At 56.0% G+C, this 21412-nt stretch overlaps 8 protein-coding genes across 8 annotated transcripts; 5 read left to right on the forward strand and 3 right to left on the reverse strand.

Moving 5' to 3' along the window:
• Positions 1 to 36: 36 nt before the first annotated feature.
• N656DRAFT_781272 (GMP synthase) lies at positions 37 to 3357 on the forward strand. Its single transcript, XM_064815551.1, has 20 exons — positions 37 to 171; positions 237 to 254; positions 383 to 549; positions 610 to 633; positions 704 to 1179; positions 1231 to 1273; positions 1349 to 1479; positions 1533 to 1551; positions 1619 to 1659; positions 1721 to 1779; positions 1840 to 1903; positions 1956 to 1969; positions 2030 to 2102; positions 2157 to 2169; positions 2231 to 2274; positions 2331 to 2346; positions 2405 to 2475; positions 2538 to 2654; positions 2712 to 2824; positions 2875 to 3357. Exons 1-20 carry the CDS (start codon positions 101 to 103, stop codon positions 2933 to 2935), a joined length of 1635 nt encoding a protein of 544 aa, XP_064668534.1. The 5' UTR covers positions 37 to 100; the 3' UTR covers positions 2936 to 3357.
• On the reverse strand, positions 3077 to 5013 carry N656DRAFT_781274 (kinase-like protein). The gene is made up of 4 exons (XM_064815552.1): positions 4681 to 5013; positions 4533 to 4614; positions 3428 to 4471; positions 3077 to 3358 (listed from the first exon to the last, which is right to left on the reverse strand). The coding sequence occupies exons 1-4, from the start codon at positions 4746 to 4748 to the stop codon at positions 3326 to 3328; spliced, it is 1227 nt and encodes a 408-aa protein (XP_064668535.1). The 5' UTR covers positions 4749 to 5013; the 3' UTR covers positions 3077 to 3325.
• A 487-nt stretch (positions 5014 to 5500) lies between these two features.
• N656DRAFT_799678 (uncharacterized protein) lies at positions 5501 to 8451 on the forward strand (the record flags this gene model as incomplete). Its single annotated transcript, XM_064817900.1, has 6 exons — positions 5501 to 5548; positions 5635 to 5727; positions 5798 to 5883; positions 5957 to 6570; positions 6632 to 7654; positions 7718 to 8451. 6 exons carry the CDS (start codon positions 5501 to 5503, stop codon positions 8449 to 8451), a joined length of 2598 nt encoding a protein of 865 aa, XP_064668536.1.
• A 567-nt stretch (positions 8452 to 9018) lies between these two features.
• Positions 9019 to 11909, reverse strand: N656DRAFT_756659 (MAD-domain-containing protein). The gene is made up of 2 exons (XM_064813124.1): positions 11556 to 11909; positions 9019 to 11487 (listed from the first exon to the last, which is right to left on the reverse strand). The coding sequence occupies exons 1-2, from the start codon at positions 11724 to 11726 to the stop codon at positions 9247 to 9249; spliced, it is 2412 nt and encodes an 803-aa protein (XP_064668537.1). The 5' UTR covers positions 11727 to 11909; the 3' UTR covers positions 9019 to 9246.
• Positions 11910 to 12602: 693 nt separating this feature from the next.
• N656DRAFT_799680 (mitochondrial matrix Mmp37) lies at positions 12603 to 14317 on the forward strand (the record flags this gene model as incomplete). The annotated part of the gene is made up of 2 exons (XM_064817901.1): positions 12603 to 12635; positions 12698 to 14317. The coding sequence occupies 2 exons, from the start codon at positions 12603 to 12605 to the stop codon at positions 14315 to 14317; spliced, it is 1653 nt and encodes a 550-aa protein (XP_064668538.1).
• Positions 14318 to 14728: 411 nt separating this feature from the next.
• N656DRAFT_830482 (uncharacterized protein) lies at positions 14729 to 16730 on the forward strand. Its single transcript, XM_064818604.1, has 2 exons — positions 14729 to 16037; positions 16097 to 16730. Exons 1-2 carry the CDS (start codon positions 15060 to 15062, stop codon positions 16511 to 16513), a joined length of 1395 nt encoding a protein of 464 aa, XP_064668539.1. The 5' UTR covers positions 14729 to 15059; the 3' UTR covers positions 16514 to 16730.
• Positions 16731 to 16826: 96 nt separating this feature from the next.
• N656DRAFT_781280 (uncharacterized protein) lies at positions 16827 to 18306 on the forward strand. The gene has a single exon (XM_064815553.1). It carries the CDS (start codon positions 16977 to 16979, stop codon positions 18099 to 18101), a length of 1125 nt encoding a protein of 374 aa, XP_064668540.1. The 5' UTR covers positions 16827 to 16976; the 3' UTR covers positions 18102 to 18306.
• On the reverse strand, positions 18304 to 21230 carry N656DRAFT_735055 (uncharacterized protein). Its single transcript, XM_064812707.1, has 2 exons — positions 19850 to 21230; positions 18304 to 19795 (listed from the first exon to the last, which is right to left on the reverse strand). The coding sequence occupies exons 1-2, from the start codon at positions 21005 to 21007 to the stop codon at positions 18758 to 18760; spliced, it is 2196 nt and encodes a 731-aa protein (XP_064668541.1). The 5' UTR covers positions 21008 to 21230; the 3' UTR covers positions 18304 to 18757.
• Positions 21231 to 21412: the final 182 nt, after the last annotated feature.

Raw genomic sequence — 21412 nt, forward strand, 5'->3', positions numbered from 1 at the left:
ATTTTTCTGGACGACTCACACCTCCTCTGGGCCCAACTCGCAGCTTTCATTCGCGGTTTTTGGTCACCCCAAAAGTCGAATAAAAAATCTCACACTCAAAATGGCAGGCGGCGAACCTGGAGAGGCTGTTGCCCACAAGGCATTCGACACTATTCTGGTGCTCGATTTCGGGTGAGAGCCTTGGTCACAATTCTTACTCCGAATTGGGAAACTGACTTTGAATTCCTGGGGCACAGATCACAGTATACCCACCTGTATGTTATTCCTCAAGAACCTAATTGATATCGCTTCATTCTTTTCAACAATTCTCGGCTCTAGCTGCCGTTTCTCATTTACTCGGGCTATGACCCAAGATTTGACAGACTGACCATGAATGTAAAAGGATCACTCGACGTCTCCGCGAGCTCAATGTCTTCTCCGAGATGCTCCCTTGCACTCAGAAGCTCTCTGAGCTCAAGTTTACGCCCAAGGGAATTATCCTTTCTGGAGGGCCATACTCGGTTTATGAGGAAGGCAGCCCCCATGTCGACCCTGCAGTGTTCGACTTGAGTAAATACAATGCCTCCTGATCCTGCCCATCTTCGCCGAGCTGACAGTTTGATTTCCTAGACGTGCCCATCCTGGGCATCTGCTGTACGTAGACTGCCTGTCGTCTTATGCGGCGTTGTCTCTCTAGAACACAACTGATTCGAGCGGCCAACAGATGGGATGCAGGAACTCGCCTACCGCATCAGCCCGGACAACGTCATTGCGGGCAAGCACCGCGAGTACGGCCATGCCATGCTCAAGGCTCAGTCAGTGGGTGGCCACGTGGATCGTCTTTTTGACGGAATCGAGGAGTCGATGCGGGTATGGATGAGCCACGGCGACAAGCTGGCCAAGCTGCCGCAGGACTTCCACACAGTTGCAACTTCGGATAATTCTGAGTACGCCGCCATTGCCCATGGCAGCAAGCCCATCTACGGCCTCCAGTTCCACCCCGAGGTCACCCACACCCAGAACGGCACAACGCTGCTCAAGAACTTTGCCGTAGGGATTTGCGGCTGCAAGCAGGACTGGACCATGGAGAAGTTCCTGGAGGAGCAGATCGCCCAGATTCGCCGGACGGTCGGTGAGAAGGGCCAGGTGCTCGCTGCTGTTAGCGGTGGTGTCGATTCCACTGTTGCTGCCAAGCTCATGGTACGTCATTTCAAACGGATTTGCTGCATTCGGGACTGACATCACCCCTAGAAAGAGGCTATCGGGGACAGATTCTGGGCTGTGCTCGTCAATAGTAAGTATTGTCCTTATCTGTATCAATTGTTGCAAGAGCAAGGAAAGGGGAATGGAAGGTTAACAAACCTGGTAGACGGCGTTATGAGACTCAATGAGTGCGAGCAGGTCCAAAAAGACCTGTCCGAGGCGCTTGGCATCAACCTGACAGTCGTCGATGCCTCAAAGGAGTTTCTTGACGGCCTCAAGGGCGTTGAAGATCCTGAGGTAGGCGCTCGTTTCTCAAGGATGCCCTTGCAGTATCACTGACTGCAATACAGAAAAAGCGAAAGTTCATTGGTATGTATCCGCGTCTGAATTCTACCTCGTGGCTATTGTCCAATGCAGCAAAACTAATCCACACAAGGCGGCAAGTTTATCGACATTTTCGAAGCAGAGGCTATCAAAGTATGTACATCATTTTCAGTTTGCACATATCTATTGCCCCTGAGTAGCTGACAAGCGACAGATTGAGGAGGCTGCCGCCAATGACCCGACCAAGGCTGGCAGAATCGAGTTCTTCATGCAGTAAGTGCCTTGGCCTAAGCTGCTGTATATCATTTGAGCAAGGGACTGAGCACCTGATAGGGGCACACTCTACCCTGACGTGATTGAGTCACTCTCATTCAAGGGCCCTTCAGCAACGATCAAGGTGTGTCTTTCTAGCTCGCTCGAATTGCTATAATATGCTAACTAGCTGCTAGACACATCACAACGTGTATGCCACCTACCTTATCATTACCCCGGTCCGATCATGCAGACTAATTCGAGGATAAAGCGGTGGCCTTCCGGCGCGGATGGCTAACGGGCAAGGCTTGAAATTAATCGAGCCCCTGAGATCGTTGTACAAGGTTCGTGCCTCAAATTCTTTACTCCAGTGACACTTGACACTAATTGTTTTATAGGATGAAGTTCGCGGTATGCCGGCCGATCTGCAAAGTTTGAACACGTCGGAGAGGGTTACTGACACCTCGCCTAGCACTTGGACGCGCTCTTGGCATTCGGGAAGAACTTGTGATGAGGGTATGTCGACACATGTAGCCGTGTGCTGTTGTCTATCGCTGACTTGAATTCAAAAGCATCCTTTCCCTGGACGTATGGCAACCCCGTCACATCGTCATAATGTAGTTCTGCCAATACTGACTCCAACCAGCGGGCATTGCTGTCAGAATCCTAGGCGAGGTGACGCCCGAGAAGGTGGAAATGTGCCGTCAGGCCGATCACGTACGCTGTTTCTCCCTAAAGGGGTTACATATGGGACAACCTGTGCTGACAGTTGGTGCAAGATTTTCATCAGCGAGATCCGCAAGGCAGGTCTCTACAACCAGATCTCCCAAGCCTATGCAGCCCTCGACCCAAGCCGGGCCGTGGGCGTAATGGGTGACAACCGAGTCTATGGTTATGTATGCAACCGAGGTTTTACCTGAATTACTACTGTAGAAGCTGCTGACTCCTGCCAGATCATCGTTTTGCGCGCAGTGACCACTACAGATTTCATGACAGCCGAAGCCTTCAATTTCCCCTGGGATTTCCTCCAGCGGGTCATGAACAGGATCGTCAACGAGGTCCACGGGTATGTGGATTAGATTCTTGTACCACAAGCAATGCTAACAATATTGTCAGTGTGTGCCGCGTCGTATACGACATTACTTCGAAGCCGCCTGGAACAATTGAGCTTGAGTAGCCGCAAAGACCATGGGGTGCTGGGTATGGTTCCAATCCGGCCGATCTTCTCCCTTCCGGGCCCTGCCGTTCTCGGCTCTATCCCGGACACTGCGCCAATGGTTGCGTGCGGTTTGGATGGTATTCATTCAGCGGAAGCCATTTCGCGCTGCTATAGATTTGGGGTCCTGCGGAAAACTAGATTGCGGTAGACTCAGAAGATCCTCGCTCGAGCAGTCGCTATAGATCTCGACCCGAGGCATATATAGAAGGGAGCATTCATCGGATAAACTTCTCTAATCGTCAGTGTCTAGACTTGGAGAAGCTATCGACAAGACGGCAACTATATTTCTCCCCTCGTGCATGTCCTCCAACCCGCTGGTCCACTCAACCGTCATCATCCCATACCCACTCACGGTTCTTTCATGCACGGAAACTCCAACGCCTTTGATTGACAGCACAAGTTAGCATCGACTCAAATCCAAACACGTTAGCATAAGTAGCCAAAACTCACCTCCCAAGCCTTCACTCTCTCCCCACTCTCATACCTGACTAACCCAGCCACCAAATCCCTCCACTCAGCCTTTACCCCAGGCAACACCACCTCCCAACCGCCCTTGCCCTCAAAGACACGGTACATGTCAAAAGGTGGCGTGCGAAACCCCTTCGCCTCAGGCCAGGTATCGGGCGTCGGCGATCCAATGGTCTGGAAGATGCTCAGGATCAGCCCCAGCTGGTTGCCGTCCTCGTGCGCCGGGGGCGAGTCAAAGAGCGGTTTGGGCCGCGGGCGCGCCACGCACTCGGCCAGCACGCACCCCGCGGCCCACAGGTCGACCGCGTAAGTGTAGGCCCGGTTGCCAAACAGGCATTCGGGTGCCCGGTAGGGACCCGTGCCTACGTCTAGGACTTTGTGTGAGTCGGTTTCGTCGCCTGACGTGGGGGTCAGGGTTGGATGATAGGCCGTGCCAAAGTCGGAGAGGTAGAGCTGCAGGTTTTCCGAGACGGGCGTGTTGGCGGTGGTGTTAAGGGTTGCTGCGCTGGTTGAGGAGAGAAGGATCGCGGAGGGCTTGACGTCGCGGTGAATGATGCCCTGGGTGTGCAGATGAGCGAGAGCGCGGAAGAGGGAGGCGAAGATCTGCCGCGTCAACGGGTATGGCAGCGGTGACTGGGCCTGGTCGAGCACCTGGGCGAGGGTGAGGGGCATGTAGGGGAAGACAAGGACGAAGCGCTGGTCGTGGTCCCGGAAGGTTTCGAGGAGGGGGATGATGTTGGGGGCATTTTCATCGCGGAGGGCAGCAAGGAGCTTGGCCTCGCGTTGGGGGTTGTGCGGCTCGATGCTGTGACTCTCGACGATGACCTTGAGCGCGCGGGCTTGCGAGCGGTAGACCTCGGCGGTTACGCCGCTGGCGATGTAGTGACAGTTTTGGTAGTGGCCAATGCTGATGCCAGGCCCAGACCCTTCGTCGTCTGTGGTCGAGGTTTGGGCTAGTTGCGGAGAGGCATCGGGTTCAACAGCTGCTTCCGCGGCTGGGGGGTTGCAGGCTGAGTCGTACTCCTCCTTTTTGACAGTCAGACAGTGTTTGGGCAGAGTAAGGAGGTAAGAAGGACATGATACCTACCCTGGTATTTGCATTCTTGTACGCCTCGTTCTCGACCGCGAAGGCACTTTGACTTATGCCAGCAGCCGCTACTAATCTAGACCTTTTGTTGGTGTAGACAAGTCAGATCCACTTTCCTGTCTCCTGATCACGGATTCTTAGTTCTTACAGTCGCTGAACATTATCATAACGCTCCGAAGCGCTGAGTGAGCTTCTCCAGTCGCTCGCCTCGGCCATTATGTCTATTGAGCTCGGGTCATATTACGCAGGTCTGAGAATTTTAGAACTGGAAACTTCCAAATTGAACTCCTGAATCTTTGAGCCTTGACACCGAAGAGATGCAGTGCAATACGTTGCTAGGGGAACGGCCCTCGACTCAAGATGAACAAGCCCGAAGATGCAAGTCCCTTTCACATTTCCCAGCAGGTGAACCAGCCATTGCAAGAGGAATTGATGCCGGCCATTGGATACCAATGATGGTTTGAACTCTGTGAAGCTCGAGAATTGCAGGGGAAAGCAAGCGGCATACACGAATGGCGTTAATTGATTAATTACCTAGATATGCAGGTTTCGAAGTTGCATCCTTCCATACATGCATAGAAAATCCGAACAGCTGCGAACCACCTGAAACTGCCCCTGTCATCGTGGGCTTCCCGGCTGGCAGAACCCCTTGCATCGCCGTTCATTGGCCCACTGTCGTCGGCAGCTCGGCGAAAGGCTGAAAGTGAAAAACTCCACCTGAACTGCCCGAACTGCGAGCTTCCATCCCGTGACATAATGCGAGCCGCCTTGGCCGAGTTCCTGAGCGCCGCGACTTTACCCCCGGCTCTCCACCGGCGTCCCTGTGGTTGTCTCGCTGCCTGTATTCGTATCTTTTCCCTCTTCCTTCGCCGCGCCGGCAGCGCTGCTGCATATGTTAGTTCTGTTATGCCTTGATCACCACACGTCCCCTCGTTTCCCGCTCAATTGCGCCGCAGAGTCCGCCAACCATGGCTGCCGTCGAAGACCTCTCCCGGTCCGAGTACCCGGCAATGCTGGTATGCTCTCCTCCACTCACTCCAACCAATGCTGCGCGCTCTAGAACTACGTGATCCCAGCTGCTGACGGCTTGTGCGCGTCTCAGGCCAATCTCCAGCCAAGTCAAGCTGTGCAAGTACTCTCGGACCGGGTCAAGCGCATTACGAAGGCCAACCAGGATATCGCAGACTGGCTTCAGGTACGGCACGTTACGCAGTTCCGGTCAAAACTCTGGCAACACAAGGCCACAGGCTGAATAAGGCTCGCAGGAACGGAGGAGAGTCGAGGAGCAGTATGTTGTCGCACTGCGCAAGCTACTGGTCTTCAAGGTGCCCAACGCCGCTACCGAACTTGGGTTTGTGCTTACCCTCCCCGGCCTGTACTCGCCTAGCCACCCAGCATGCCACGGCTAACCCCTCTACTTGCAGCGTCTTCCAGGCGCCATGGGACAAGATTCTCCAGTCCACCGACGGCATTGCCGCCTCACACCAGCTGTTCGCCCAGCGCATCGAGAAAGATGTCGAGCAACCCCTTCGCAACTTCCAGAACAGGAAAGAGATGCAAAATATCCAGACAATCAGCTCAAATCTGCACTCGATGGCCAAGGAACTCGACGACGCGACAGAAAGGTCAGAGAAGCTTAATAAGAAGGGCAGCAAGGCGAACGCCCTCAAGGTGGACCAGGCTGCGGCAAGACTCGAGTCTGCCACCCAGCAGTGGGACTCTCAGGCACCTTTCATCTTTGAGACACTGCAGGCTCTCGACGAGCAACGGATCAATCACTTGCGGGATGTCTTGACGCAGTTCGAGACCCATGAGGTCGACCAGGCTACTCGGACCCAGGCGGCAGCTGAAGAAGTGCTCAACATGATGCTCGAGGTCAATACGGCTCAGGAGATTCGGAACTTTGCCCAACGGACAGTCGCCGGGAAGCCCAAGTTGGAAAGGAAGTCCTCATCGAGGCAATCCAGCGCACTAGCGCCAAGCCCTATTCCTCCAGCCGCTAGCCATGAGGACAATACCAGCGAGCACAGCCAGCCAGGTGCGAAGAACACTCCTACATGGTTTATTCATTGATAACGCTAACGTATTCTGTTGTTCAGAGCAGCCAAAACTACGAAGCCGTATCGGCACCATGCTCGGCCGGCGACGACAGAGCATTCACGGCGGCTTCGGGCAGCTATCTCCTGGGAAGGGACTGGGCCCATTCTCTCGCAACCTCGGGAGTAGCCATGGCCAGACGCTATCCCCAAGGACCTCATCCCACAACTTAAACGACTCTCAACAGAGGTTGCCATCTGTTCTTGAGAGCCCAACGGCAGGGCGTACTTCCACGGCAGAAAAGGAGACTGCCAAGACTTCTCATGAGGGAACAAACGGTGCGGCTAGCGGGGAACAGTCCAACGGTGCTTCCCAGCCTGCAGGATCGTCCAGTCTTTTGAACGGGACGGCCGAGGATATCTTTGACGCACCGCCAGTCCCCCCTTTGCCCCAGCAGAACAAGGAGGAGCCGGCCAAGGACGCTGAGGGCTTCACGATACCTACGTCAACGAACGATCCTATTTCCCAGGCGCAAAAGGAGGCTGCAGCCGAGGAGGCTGACCCACTATTCAAGCTGAACATTAAGAATGAGCCCATCGCAGAAGAAGACCAGGAGGCAAAGCAAGCCGCTCTGTCTAATGTCGCGAATGCCCTCACCCACATGGGAATGCCTTCTCGGAAGACAGGCACCGTGCGAGGCAGGAGAGACGTCAGAAATACCGTTTACATGCCGTCATTGCCAATTGCCGACAGCTCATCGGAGAATCCTTTCCCATCCTTCTCACCGCCTACTGCCATGAAGCCCACCAGCGCAACGGCGTTGACTTCGGAAACAAGTCATGCGTCCCACGCGTCTGATACCCAATCGATCCGATCCGGTACATCGTTCGGGGGTGCCTCGTCATACAGCAGCGTGGTGCGCATCAAGCATCCCGATATGCACGGACCGGAGTATGGCCCTGGTCTTCACTCGTCCATCATTGAAACCGTGTCTGCCGTTTTCGAGAATGCTGAGCCCAAGTCTGTCAAAGTCACAGGCGAGATTGCTTTCTCCTACGTCCCTGACCCAGATTCTCCCTCACCAGGTATGTTTATGCTTTTCCCCTAACCCAGTCCATCCCATCCTGTACCCTAACACTCTATCATAGTAGATCACGAAATCATCCGCCTGGACAAATTCTCCGTCCTTGAGTCTATCGGCTCCAACCGTGTCTTCGTAACCAACACAGCCTCCCCAGACGAGTTCTCCATCAACGTCTCCCACCTCTCCAACACCACCTCTCCGGCCTTCACCTACCGGGTGCACGCCGACTCCGACACTGCCCTGGCCCCTCACTGCCCCATCGCCGTCCATCCCGTGTGGAAGCCTCAGGCCGACAAGCTTGGCCTGCTGCTGCAGTACCGCCTCAACCCGGTCGCCGCGGCCGCCTTTGCCGAGGCTGGCAGCCCCGTCACGCTATCCAACGTGGTTTTCATCATGACCTACGAGGGCGCCCGCGCCAGCGGCGTCCAGACAAAGCCCACCGGCACCCATCTCAAGGATAAGCACGTCGTGTACTGGCGCCTCGGGGACGTCACCCTCACCGACGCCTGGGAGAAGATTATCTGCCGTGTTATTGGGGAGCAGAATGCCGAGCCGAAACCGGGGCATGTCGAGGTGAGGTGGGAGTATCCAAGCGGGAGAGGGGGCAGTGGAATCTCGGTTTCGAGGCTGGTGGAAGATAAAGGGAAGGGGAAGGAACCGGCGGCGGCGGCGACGGAAGAGGAGGATCCGTTTGCGGATGTCGAGGCACCGTCACCCCCACCCGACGGGCCCGTCAAGAACTGGGTTGATGTGCCCCTTGTGCGGAGGCTGGTTAGTGGCAAGTATGAGGCTAAATAGGTTGGTAAGGGGATTGAGGTGAGTTAGTACGGGTATTGTTTGTGGCTCAGCACTGGCGGGTGAAGCAACGCGCTTTGGGGTGAGGTATAGCGGAGAATCAGGTGGTTGCACTTTTGTCTCACTACGTCTCTTTGCTGGGTACTCATCCCCCTGATGACGATGTTGTTGTTGTCTTGGTATATTGTCTAGGAAGCAGCGATGGATAGATGGAATCGTCAGTCGGGTTTTGTTTAGTTTTTTTTCCCCGTGTGGTGGTGGCTCTACTTTACCTGACTGATGATACCGGAGGCATATAGGTATAGGTAGTATTTCTTGTAACACTTGCTAGTATCTACAGTATTGAGTCTCTTGAGCAAACGGCTGTCTGCTGGATAAGTGACTTGGATAAAATGGAATGGGTGCACTCTGTATCCACCTGTTGTTGGCACCATGGTTACCGCAAGGGAACTAGGTATGGATCATGATCCTGAGCATTCTATGGAGTTTCTAGCCAGCAAGCAGATCTGCCGGGCGCTCCCAACAAGGCGGTTTAGATGAACGGGACACCTTGATGAATAGCAGGGGATGAGCAGTTTGAAGGTCTATTATGAGTATGTATGCAAATCCCTCATTGTTCATGTGCCGTATGCAGACCTCTAAGCACATCGTATCAAAAATATACCCCATTCCATTTCAAGAAACAGATGATGCTACCGGCTCCCGAATCCCAGACTCCTTTGCACACATCGATTTCCCTAGACGGCAAACCTATGCCTGACCTGACCACGCAAGTCCTGAACAACCGGGAAAACGCCATCACCCCGGCCGGATGGTCCTCGTATGCTCCTCATAAAACTCCAACGTCAACGCCGCCAAAAAGCACGGCACACAACCCTTCTCCCTCACCCAAAACTTTATGTTATCCGCAATCCTGTTGGCAAACGCGCTCCTGGGACCCCCGCCAACCTTCATGGTGCCCCGTTCGCCGTCAAAGACGATGCTGTTCTCGTGCTCGTCCGTCTGGGACGGGTAGTAGACGCTCTCGACGCGCATCTTGCCCCCAGGGATGAAGGTGACGGTCCAACCCAGCGTGCTGAAGACGGCCTCCTTGAACTCGGCCGACTTGGCCGCCCACACCTCCTTGAGCCGCCGCGCCGACTTTTGCGCCGACGCCGTCTCGGCCTTGGCGTCGGCGATCTCGCGCTGGGCGGCCGCCAGCTGCGAGGCGGGCACCGTGGCGAACAGGGTCGGCTGCCGCTGAATGTGCGCGAGGAGCTCGGCGTTTTCGAGCTTGAGCGCCGCGAGCGTGGCAGCCTTGGTCGCTTCGTGGTTTGAGGTCGGGTTGGACCGCAGGGAGAGGATGCGCGTCTTGAGCTGTTCCTTGGCGGCTGCTAGCTGTTCCGAGGCTACTTCGTGCTCCTTCTGAAGGAGTCGATGTGCAGTTTGTAGTTCCGAGAGATCCGATTGCAGTTTTCGATTCTTCCGGGCTAGCTGGCCAAGCTGCTCGTGCTCGGCTTCATCGTCCTCGCGAGCCCGTTTACTGCCCACAACAGGTTGGACTGGGCTGGTTGATGCCGACTCAAGGGATGTGAGGTCTGCGTGCAATGCGCTCACCTCAGTCTTGTACTTGTCGACCAGGTCTTCGAGCTCCTGTATGCGCTTGATCTTTTGCTGGTCGACAGTCTCGGGCTGCACCGTCATATCCTCCATATCGAATGTTTTGAGCTGGGCTCGGAGATATTCAACTTCCTTTACAGCGAGAGCACGCTGTCTGTCAAGACGCGCACGAGCCTTGTCATTCCCTGTAACGGAGCCCCCTGACGTCCTCAACTTGTCGATCTGGTTGAGCAGATTGGCCTTCTCGCTCTCCAGCGTCCTGATGATGTTGTCGCGATCCACGATCTCGGGCTGCAGAGCTCCCAGTTGCTCGACGAGAGAGGCCGAGTTCAACCGCTCCGCTATCAAAGCCCTGGCCATATCTTCCGGCGAGTCAAACTCGACATCACCGGCTGTGCCCCCTTCGTTCTGTAAGTAGGCCGTCCAGGCCCGTTTCTCATCTTCTAACCTTTGTCGCTGCCTTCTCTCCTCGGCGAGTTCATTCTGCATGGCTTCGGCAGCCTCCAGTTTCCGTTGGAGTGAGCGTTTCTCTTCCTCAACCACTTGTGTAGCCTTGTGGACCTGCCGCAAGTGTTTTAGCTCGATAAACTGCTCCCTGTTCTTGGCTTCCAAGGTACGGATGTGAGTAACTTGGTCGGACAGCTCCCTCCGGATAACAGCAACCGTCTCTGCGTCGCCAGTTTGGGCCTTCAGGCGCAGCACCTCCGACTCTAGGCTTCCGATTGTTTCGTCTCGTTCTGATAGCAAGGCCTGGGTGTTCTGCAGGACTTCTTCCCTTGTCCTGCTTTCTTCCTCTAACTCTTGGCAACTCCGCTGCGAGACAGCAAGCTTTGTTTTCAGATCTAGAATCTCGCGATCGGCCATACGTGCAGCTTCATCCTTCGCCGCGCTCAGCTCCTCGAGCTGCTCCTGGAGTAGCCTGGCTTCCTCTAGTGCATCTCTCGCCCTTGCTTCGAGCTCTCGTTTCTGAGTCTCTTTCTCGGCTCGCAGCTCTTCCAATTCCCTCTGCAGCGTCTCGCACTGCCGCACGACCCGCGCTCTTTCAGCCTCTGCTGCCTGTTTCGCTTTGAAATCGTCCTCGGCGCGCCTTTTGGCGTCGCGCAACTCGTTTTCCATCTGCAAACGAGCCAGTTCCTTCTCCTGTTCATGGCTGTTGATTTGGTAGCGCAGCGTGCCAACCTCGGCCTTGAGCTCCTCAATGCGCTTTCGCTGCGTCTCATACTCTTCGGCGTCCGGGGGTGCGCGGTTTTCCTTGCTGCTTTCGCGGCTAAAGTTACTGGCGACGGTGGCGGCGCGGCCACGAGGCGGGGAAGGGCCGGCTAGAAGGCCCTGTCGCGAGGCAGGGCGCGCCATGGTAGCCCGTGAAGCTGTTGAGTTGGATTCACCTGTGAGAATGTTGTAGGAAGGTTGTGTAGTTGTGCTGCTGCGAAAACTAGCTATCTGCACAAGGTCAGCAAGGTTTAGGAGGATTCAGCGCTGTGACGCGTCGACACGAGATAATTGCATACCCTGGATCCGCGAAGGGATGTGTTCGGAACTGGGATTCCACTGTTGGCAGTTGTTGCGAGTTGCGAGCCGCTGCTGACCGAGGGCCGTCGCGTAGACCGTGGAGGATCTCCTTGCGGTGTGAAGGACCGCATCTTGGATTGCGGTTTGGGTTGTCCCGGGGTTCGCGGCATCGCAAACCGAGTGCCTGGAAAGACTGGAAAACAAGCTCAGAACAACTGCGCTGATTGGCTGATGTTCAGGTTAGTTAACCGTCAAGCTGGTTACAGGGGCTGCAATCCAGAGCTTTCCCCTTCTTCGTCTTGCAAAATTGGCTTAACGATATCCGTATCCTGCAATCCGACGTCTAAGTCGGGATTTGACAGCATTGAATGCTGGGTTGCAGAGTTGCGGTTTCCCTTGCCTTTTTTGAACTTTACCTCCGTACACATATGTACAGTACATGTACCTTACTGCAAAGTACAATACAATACCTGCGCATTTTCGGCATTTCCAGTAAGTTTCTTTGTCGCATACCGGCAGGTTCCGCTTGATGGCCCGGGAGCTTCATCGCAATTATCTGACTTATTTTATGTTCATTCCCTCCAGAATGAATGATGAATTCGCTACTTCTGGAGGTATCTTCTCGATGTTGGCAAACTCAACAGGACCCAGTCAACTGTCCAAGATGTACAAGAGTCCCGTCGTTTTCATCTTTAACACTGCAGTGACGTTAAGGAGTGGAACTACCTGAGGTACGGAGCTTGCGAACTGCAGGTCGGTGCTAAGCCAAGCCACGCAGCCCATGGATTGTGGGGTAACAAAGGGACAGGGCTAATTAAGGTCCCTGCTGATGATGCAAACCAACCAAGGAAGCAACGGCACCCTAGCGCTTTTATAGCGGGCACAGCTCCTGCGTGAAGCTGCTGCTAGCTTGGCCATTCTTGTTGATCCAGGTTCGCACATGGATTCTGACCAGAGGTGACATCTGCAGCTCCCGCTGCCACACATTTCAAGACTTGATTCAGGAAGGCATTCAATTCGACATTCTCTGCCGTAGAGCCATCGCAATGGCTCGCGGTAGAATCCCGCCCGGGTTACGGGTAGGCCCAGTCCTTCTCCCCGTTTTCGTCCTGGACATCATAGCTGATCTCAAGCTCTGCAGGGCCGTGTCGCGCGCCGCACCACGCCTCTAGCTCAATTCCTCCTCCTACAGACCTTCACCGTTCCGGAATGCCGGACTCCCAGCCCCTTCTATCATGCGCGCCGATACGGGACAATTGGCCGAAGCGGGGACACCGGTGCGAATGCAAAGGAAGCACTGGAAAGTGCAGAACATGATGCGGCCACAGATTCAGCGACGGATACGGCAGCGAGGGACACACAGTCTAGCCGGGCTGTCGCTAGAGAAGCCGCAAGCTCGTCAAGTTCCGGATCGTCAATCGTCAGCGACGTAAAAGACTGGGAATACAACCCGAACATGAAGATCGAGTCATTCAAGGATTTACCGCATGCCAATTTCGGCGTGAACCAACACATTCCCTTCGATGCCGAGTTCAAGGAGGTTCTGAAGGCGATACCTTGGCAGTTCCGCGCACCGATTCGGTACGCATTTGCCTACGGCTCCGGTGTCTTCCCGCAATCAAAATCCAGCGGGCGGGTACCAACGGCGGATGAGATTCGTTCTGTTCATCCCAAGGCGCCGCCTGCTGTGCAGAGGGCCCAGGATGGCACTCCCAAGATGATAGACTTTATATTCGGCGTTTCGCACACCCAGCACTGGCATTCTCTAAACATGAAGCAGCACCGCGACCACTACTCTTCGCTTGCTCGCCTTGGGTCCGGTGCTGTTTCCTATGTTCAGGACAAGTTGGGAGCTGGCGTCTACTTTCACCCCTATATTGTCGTCAACGGAATTCTGATCAAGTACGGTGTTGTGCAATTGGGCACGTTAGAAAGGGACCTGAGCCAGTGGGAAACGCTGTATCTTGCCGGGCGCCTGCACAAGCCAGTCAAGATACTGCGCGACGATCCAATGATACGGATGGCTAACCAAATGAATCTCCTTTCGGCTCTACGGACGGCACTCCTGTTGCTGCCGCCGAAATTCACGGAGGAGGAGCTTTACGGCACCATTGCGGGCATCAGCTACCTCGGCGATCCGCGCATGACTCTCCCGACCGAGAACCCGAGCAAAGTGAAGAACATTGTCGGCAGCAACATGGCCAACTTCCGGCGTCTCTACCTCCCTCTCATCGAGACCCTCCCCAACGTCCAATTCAATGACCCCGCTTGCAGCTCAAGAGATTGGATCTGGGACAACACCAACCTGAAGCTGGTCCAGGACATGGACCCCGTCAAGCGCGGCAACATGGTGCGCCGGCTACCCAGGGCGTTCCGATCTCGCCTGTACTTCCAGTACCAGAAGAAGTTTGCCATCCCGCAGGCCGAGTTCGACAAGATGATGGACGAGAGCAAGAACGAGGACTCGGTCGCCTTCAAGCGCCGCGAGGGCGGCGGTTTTGAGCAGCGCATCGCCCAGGACGACCCCGCCGAGCTCCGCGACTACATCCGCACCGTCATCAAGCGTACCATCAGCTGGCCGGCCACCACACAGTCCCTCAAGGGGCCCCTAACCAGTGGGTTTAGGAAAACGGTCCGGTATATGATGGAGAAGGTGGACAAATACCGCCAGGGCCGGGCTGCGGGGAAAGCCCAGGCTGCTGCTGAGCGGGATGACACCCCAAGCGGCAACCAGGAGGCTGAACAGAAGCGGAAGAGTTGAACCAACTTTTGCTCTCCGCGGTAAGCCTATGTATTGTTCGTGATTTACGTGACTGGCCGTCTGCTCACGAAGCGTGTTTTCTTTGTACATATTTATGCATGGCATGACAGGGCAATCTGGGAAGAGGCATTAGACAGTGACTGGCGTTTTGTCCTTGATAATGCAATAGTGTCATTAGAGGCACGGCTGGAATAAAATGAGCTTTCCCTGCAGTAAGTTTGATAAGGTGCCAATATGGAAGGAGCTTGCGTATTGATGACCTGTCTCAGACGTTGAGTCCCTCACACGGGCGCAGCTCAGTCATAGCGATCATTAGCTGACATCTCCAGGACGGCCAGTCCTCGCTAAGAAGCTGGCCAGTACGGATTTCCTTACAGCCCTGACCGTCTGGCTAGCGGCTTCTCTAATGAAGCGTTGAGGAATTCTGAGTAGGACAAAGACACGCAAATTCTTGCACTACTTGAGTATTGGTCGGCACAGCACAACAATGGAGAGTATAGTAGAAAGATGCCCGAATTCCGGACTAGGAAAGGGCGAGTTGAACAAAGGATGGACTCTAACACGCCTTCAGTGTCGGTTCGGAGCTTCCCCATGGAAGTTCGTGCGATCTCAACTGTTGTCGTTGATTGTTCCTTGCAATCTTAACTGACCATCGGCCGACGTCGATTGATATCCAACACGTCGATTTACCCCTGAATACAAGAGCCGTAGGAAAGCAATATCTATCCCTACTGCTTTGACAATGCCCCGTCTCACGACTACCAAACCCTCCTATGTCCTCCAAAAGCCCCTTGGCAACGGCGTGTTCCTCGTCCGCCGCGCCCCAGACGGCGAGCTTTTTCTCGCCCAACCTCTCGACGGCGACGACGGCGACAACAACAGCAACGCCAACAACAATGAACCTGCCATCCAGGAACCCACGAGTAACATTCCCCAGGCAACCTTCCGCGAACTCCTTCGCCGCGGCGCCGGCCACGCAGCCGCCAACGTGCTCAATCACGAGAACCTAGTCTCGGTGCGCGACGAGCTGGTCGACTTCCCCTTCCCGCTTCCGCCCCCACATGTCCCTCCCCAAACAACGCTGTTGCACAAGGACGTGGACATGGACGTGGACGGCCGCCAGCCCCATGCTGCAGGAAACAACAACGGGGAACAAGAAGAAGATGACAACGCCCGCCCTGAGCACCAGGCGCCGCCACCGCCGCCACGGCGCATGCTCCTGTGGGATTACTGCGACGCGGGCACGCTGCAGGACGTCATGGATTGCGCGTTACCCCCCCTTGCTGCTTACGACGATCCCCTGGGCCAGGATTTCCTCCCCGAAGGGTTCGTATGGCACGTCATGCTGGGCCTGCTGCGGGCGCTGCAGTTTCTGCATCAGGGTATTCGGGAGGGGTATGAGATTGAGGAAGTCCCCGCGGGAGATGGTGGTGGTGGAAGGAGGTGGAAAAGGGCCAGGGGCGCGCAGACAAAAGAAGAGGATTGGATGCCCATTCTACACCGGGATTTGCAGCCCCGCAATGTGTTCCTGCAGCGGCCCAGGGGGATCGAGACGTACGGCGCCGTGAAGCTGGGCGGGTTTGGGAACTGCTTTGTTTCCGGGACGGTGGCCGGTACGGCGGGGACGCCGCTCGTGGCGATCAAGGAGAGGGATGGGTCGCTCGCGGAACTGCGGGAGAAACTGGGTCGGTTCAGGAGGGATGAGAAACAGATGCCCCTGGTGAGAGGAAGCAGGAAATTCTAGAACCGTTCTGAGCTTGATGGACTAACTTGCAACAGGAAGAACGCCCGTATACGAACGGAAGCGAGCTCGCCGCTCTGGGATTAATGATCTACCAGATGATACACAGGCGTTTGATGCTGTTGCCGCCAGGAGCACGCGGGAACATTTTCGACCCCTGCTCCGACGACGTAGATCCTCAGAAAATTTTCAACCCGGATTCCCGCTACACGCACGAACTAAAGGAACTGGTCACAGACCTCCTTCTCTCGAACCAAAATGAATCGTTTCCTGCCGGTAAGGTACTGAATCGCGCGTGGGCAGGATTCGAGAAGTGGGTTGCGAGTACGGATGATGGACGGTTACATAGAGACTTATTCGACGACATTGCGTTTCGGAGACGGAACCAGGAAAGGATTGAGAAGGCGCAAGCAAAGGAGGGCTATGTTGGAGGCGAGGATGTGTTCGTTGTTTGACTCGACTGGTTTTGTTTATTCATTTTGTGGTAATCTGTGGGCTTCACAAGCAGTTCACCAGATTCCGTCAGTTTCCACGCTTAAACATGGAAGTGTATGTAGGGCAATGGAGTATATCCTATCGTATAAGAAGCAATCAACCGTCGGTCTTTCCCTTTACAAAGAGCGCGCTGTTGTCACTTTAAAATGAGTTCCAGATGTCAGTGCAGGTGCCACAACAGTCGACTGGAGTGGGTTTAGAGGTTTGCCCCACGCTTCCTTTCATCTGTGGGTAAGTTTATCGATGACTACCCGCATCCCCACCACCCCAGCTTCACCCCACAATTCCGGATTCACGGCTCAGCTCGTCCAAGTTGTCCAACGGCCAACCTCAGACCTCAAGCCTCCAGCTGGCTGGCTCTTCTGATCTTTTCTGACGATCTATGTACTGTACTCAATTGCAACCGCCGTCGCATTCGCCAAAATGTCCCGCACCATGGCGATGCCGCCGCCGCCTCCGCTTCTCCTGACGAAGCGCGTGACGTCTTTTCTCCGCGCCAATCTCTCCCCGCACATCCACTCGGCCATGCTGACCACACCCGCCGGGAACCTCCTCGCCCACGCCAGCAACCTGCCCGCGAGCGCTCTCCGCCGTCAGTGTGCCGTAGCTGCGTCGCTATGGGCGCTCCAGGGACCAGCCCCAAACAGCGATTCGAGAGCAGCAGAAGACGCAGGGCCCTCCTCTCCAGAAGCAGCAGCAGCGACCATACCGCCGGGGAGCACCATTACCACCAAGAAGAAGAGCAAACACTCTGCGCCGACTGTCACGGTGCAGCTCGACAGCGGCGCCATATTCGTGATCCGCCGCCTGCGGTGCGGCATGCTGTTCGTTTGCATGGGCGGCACCGAAGAAGGGAACGGTTCAGCAGGATCCAGAACCCCAACAACACAAACCCAAACCCAAACCCACCATCACCATCTCCAACCTTTGACCACCAACCCGTCTGTCGGAGCCGGGACCGGGACCGGAAGCGGAAGTGGGAGCGCAAGCGGCACAGCAACCCCGACGCGCAGACCCACCACCCCATCGAAGCAGAATGAGCCCACCACCACCCCAATCATCAACAACTCCAACACGACCGATAACCCGACAACAGACCCCAACTTACCCGTCAACCCCCCACCAGCGGTGTTAGCACCAACACCAACAATAATCTCAACAACCCCCGCACCGGCGCAAGCGCAGGCAGAGACACAGGCACGACCAACAACGCCAACGCTGCGGCTCCAACCGCAGCCGACCCCACCGTTGGGCTCTCCATCACCCTCCGAGTCAGCAGTCAGCATCCTGACAACACACACGGCGCACACGACGGGCGGCGCGTCGTCCGCCGCAAGCATGGCCACCACCACCACCACCTCGGGAAGCAGCGTGCTGGCCATGCGGCGGCAGGTGGAGGAGCTTGCGCGGTGGCTGGACGACCGGTTGGGAGGGCTATGCGTGCCCGAGGAAGGGATCGGGGTTGGCGGGATCGGTGGGGACGGGGACCGGGAACGTGGCAGGAATGGGAATGGGAATGGGAATGGGATGCGGTTGGAGGTTCGGTGATATTACTTAGGTACCTACCTACCTACCTGCCTGCGTGAGAGATGGGTGGGAGATGGTCCAGGTTTTGGATAGGCCGAGAGCACGGGTTATTGTTTACTATGGATCGGAGCGGTGTAGAGTCAAAAGACAACGGGCTGGAGTACCGTTAGAGCGATAGACAAATACCAATGTGGTCTCTTAGAAAGACAGTATGAAGAAATAAGCGGTTAGCATTATATTCGTATGTTTGCTTCGTAGCTTGGCATCGCTGCGCTGTTCGTAGCCCAAGTCCCACCCCTAACGCCGGTTCTGGACCTAGAATTCATCCATTGATATGGGTACGCCGCTGAATCGTTTCTATGACCCTGTTTCAGACCAGAATTCACCGAAAGCGCCGTTTACCTGCCTTGTAAAAACCCCTTTGCGCCTTCCCCGTTCCTGTTTCCGGGGTCCTGTCCTTGTACCGCTCAATCCTAACCCAGCGATGCCCAGTCCGTTTCTCATACAACCGGCCAACAGAGGGCCATAAGGGGAGAAGATGCAAAAGAAGATCTTGTGCAGGAAAAGAACCCATCACCATGCAAGCCAACCGGGCAGCCAATAATCAAGGTGTTATCCAGCCTCTCCATTAGCAAGCCCAACCGACGTTTCCCAATGCCAACTATTAGCCAAGTCAGTCAGTCAATAGTCAACTTCGTAATCCCATCATTGGTATCCACCATGCCCTGGAACCCAACCCTCCCCTTCCCGCCACTAGCAAGATGTCTGGTGCCGTTATTACCACCACCACCACCACCAACTCCTCCACTACCATTCTCACCCGGCGCACCACTCCCACTTCCAGGCTTTCCAGCAACCCCGACCCCGTCCCCGCCCACACTGCCAGGCCTCGACGCGCCGCATGCCGCGCTCGCGCCCCAGGGCATCGTGTCGCGCTGCAGCGGAGACTGCATGATGGGGGAGTTGTGGACGCTCATGCCCGGGCTGACGGCGCGGCGCTTGATGCTGACGGGGTCGAGGTCGTCGTCGCGGCGGCGCTTGCTGTTGATGCGCCGCGTGATCTCGGCCGCGCTGGGCGGGTGGCCCGGCATAAAGGAATCGCTGCCGGCTCCGGTGGTGCTGGCGACTGCCGCCGTGCTGCTCCCGTTGCTGCTGGCGTTGCCCTGGTTCGCGAACGGGAGTGGCGTGCCGTTGCCTGAACTGCTTGATGTCGTGGTCGCCGGTACAATAAATGGGTTTTGGCCCTGACTTTGGCCGTTGGAGCTGGTCGAGGGTGAGTCCATGCTTATGTCCTCGAGGCTGAGGCCTGAAGATGATGCGCGCGCGAGGCCGAATGAGGGTGGCGGGGGTGTGACGCGCGTGGCGGCGCCTGAGCTGCTGCTCTCCGAGAAAGTGTCCCAAAAGCCTCTGCCTTTGGAGTTTTTGAGCGCATGCTGTTTGAAAGTCCCCGTGAGGCCAAGGGCGTTGCCGCTGGGGTCCATCATCATCATGTCCTCGGACATTTCGTCGAGGCTGTCGTGTGTGGCGAGGCTGGGGCTCGATAGTGCTGTTGTTGGTGCCGAGTAGGGCGGGAGCGGGAGTTGTCGAGGTTCCAGATCCATGTCGCTCTCGCGGACTTGGCGAACCACTTCAGCTTCCCGCCGAAACTCGGCCTCAATGGGCGCACTCTCCTCAGCGAGAGCAGCGCGAATACGCGCGAAGCCCTTTGTTTTCGGCTACGGGCGGCCGGTTGTCAGAATCCGTGCCTGGCTAGGAATCGGCGCACTTACCAGCAAATTCCCGCGGCGCGTGACGGCACGTCTTACCACGGCTGGGCGTGAGGGGCTGTCGACACCATCCAGCTGTCTGTTAATGCTGTCATCGCTTTCATTGCCCGAAATATGCAATTGGTTAGCAGCCCAGCTGATGCTCTCGCGCCGCGCGTGGTGCAGGGATAGGTCTTTCGGTCCCATGATATTGTTTGGTGGGGATCTCGATATGACCCCTGGCGCAGCGGGCGAGTGGAATCCAAACCCGAGTGGCCTGCGCGCCTTATGTCTAGACTGTTTCCGTTGGCGTTGGCGTTGCTGAAAGCTCAACAGGCTATTGACCGTGGGCGAGCCGGGAATCCATGGTGTGCCGGCCGAAGCGGGATTGCTGAGAATGCCGGGTTTCGGGGCCTGCGGGGTGGTGACATAGGCCTCGTCCAAGTCCTCGTCCATAAAGTCGTCGTCGTCTGAGCTAGACGATAGGTCGGAGAGCGCATAAGTGGTGCTTCCCAGCGAACTCGATATGTGCATGCGCTCCTCTCTGCCCATCATGGACCACAGCGAAGTGGAGGTCTGCTCGGCGGTGCCGTACTCTGAGCCCCGATGCCCCGGGATGTTCATGGCCCGGGAGCCGATTGTGGGCGACGAATCCGGCGAGGCTGGATCGGCCAGGGTGGAGTGATGCAAACTCGTGGCAGCGCGGGAAAAATCCAAGCCGCGCGATCGGCGCGGCAGAATGTTTGTGGGTGAAGCGTAGATGTGCGAATGGTCCAGTTTTGGCGAGAGCGGGGCGGTCCTGACGTCGGCGCCCTGTTGGGTGGGCGACGCCGCGTCGCGCTGGGGCATCTGCAACGAAAGACCTCGGATTGGGAAGCCGACTCGAATAGGTGTTGAAGGGAGCGGTGAGCAATTTCCATGCTGCTTGTCACGGATGGCAATGTCGTCCTTTGAGTGCTGGCGTGAAGAAGCCTTAACGAGGTGCGGAGAAGGCGAGAGTCTTCCTGGCGTGCCTCCGCCGTCTGAGAGAGACCGTGTCCTAGGAGATCGAATATCTTTGCTCCTTTCGTTGCCGCCTATACTGCCGCCAGCATCAGCTACGGCCATGTCAATTTCTTGCCCCTCATCTGACATTCTCGACGCATCGTTCATGTTGATTGATGGTGGCGTCTCGGTTGGCATGAGCAGCTCTTTCGATCGCGCGTCTCGGGTGCCAAGCTGATAACGCGTCGATCATGACAGCATGGGCATCAATCTGCAGACGCCGCGGAATTGTAAAGAGTCAGCCCATCGGCACGCTTCGAGCGGCCTGTAAGGGAGAGGAGGCGTTTGGAATCGAAAGATGCGAATCATCTACACTCTGTTAAGAAATGCAGCGGATGACCAGCCTATATGCAAACAGCACGGTGGGTGAGGTCCTGCGGGTCGTCGTATTGAAATTACCTGAATTAATCATTAAATTAGCGCCCAGACCACGCGAAGTCTAGCGTCTAAGGCCGCGGTTTAACCCGGTCGAAGCGCCAGACACCCTGAAGGTTACATCCATCACACCTGTTACACATAGACTTGGCGGTAACTAAGGTACAC

Source organism: Canariomyces notabilis (assembly GCF_033297395.1).
Source record: "Canariomyces notabilis strain CBS 508.74 unplaced genomic scaffold N656scaffold_17, whole genome shotgun sequence".
Lineage (NCBI taxonomy): Eukaryota > Fungi > Ascomycota > Sordariomycetes > Sordariales > Chaetomiaceae > Canariomyces > Canariomyces notabilis.

What these genes read in the sequence shown, in the direction of transcription:
- N656DRAFT_781272 (XM_064815551.1), top strand. Translation starts at nt 101, where the DNA reads ATGGCAGGCGGCGAACCTGGAGAGGCTGTTGCCCACAAGGCATTCGAC. An exon ending in CTGTTGCTGCCAAGCTCATG is followed by an intron (nt 1,180 to 1,230) that starts GTACGTCATTTC and finishes CATCACCCCTAG; the next exon opens with AAAGAGGCTATCGGGGACAG. An exon ending in TGTGCCGTCAGGCCGATCAC is followed by an intron (nt 2,476 to 2,537) that starts GTACGCTGTTTC and finishes AGTTGGTGCAAG; the next exon opens with ATTTTCATCAGCGAGATCCG.
- N656DRAFT_781274 (XM_064815552.1), bottom strand. Translation starts at nt 4,748, where the DNA reads ATGGCCGAGGCGAGCGACTGGAGAAGCTCACTCAGCGCTTCGGAGCGT. An exon ending in TATGATAATGTTCAGCGACT is followed by an intron (nt 4,615 to 4,680) that starts GTAAGAACTAAG and finishes CACCAACAAAAG; the next exon opens with GTCTAGATTAGTAGCGGCTG. An exon ending in AGAGAGTGAAGGCTTGGGAG is followed by an intron (nt 3,359 to 3,427) that starts GTGAGTTTTGGC and finishes TGTCAATCAAAG; the next exon opens with GCGTTGGAGTTTCCGTGCAT.
- N656DRAFT_756659 (XM_064813124.1), bottom strand. Translation starts at nt 11,726, where the DNA reads ATGCCGCGAACCCCGGGACAACCCAAACCGCAATCCAAGATGCGGTCC. An exon ending in CATCCCTTCGCGGATCCAGG is followed by an intron (nt 11,488 to 11,555) that starts GTATGCAATTAT and finishes GACCTTGTGCAG; the next exon opens with ATAGCTAGTTTTCGCAGCAG.
- N656DRAFT_830482 (XM_064818604.1), top strand. Translation starts at nt 15,060, where the DNA reads ATGCCCCGTCTCACGACTACCAAACCCTCCTATGTCCTCCAAAAGCCC. An exon ending in ATGAGAAACAGATGCCCCTG is followed by an intron (nt 16,038 to 16,096) that starts GTGAGAGGAAGC and finishes AACTTGCAACAG; the next exon opens with GAAGAACGCCCGTATACGAA.
- N656DRAFT_781280 (XM_064815553.1), top strand. Translation starts at nt 16,977, where the DNA reads ATGTCCCGCACCATGGCGATGCCGCCGCCGCCTCCGCTTCTCCTGACG.
- N656DRAFT_735055 (XM_064812707.1), bottom strand. Translation starts at nt 21,007, where the DNA reads ATGCCAACCGAGACGCCACCATCAATCAACATGAACGATGCGTCGAGA. An exon ending in CGCGCCGCGGGAATTTGCTG is followed by an intron (nt 19,796 to 19,849) that starts GTAAGTGCGCCG and finishes GGCCGCCCGTAG; the next exon opens with CCGAAAACAAAGGGCTTCGC.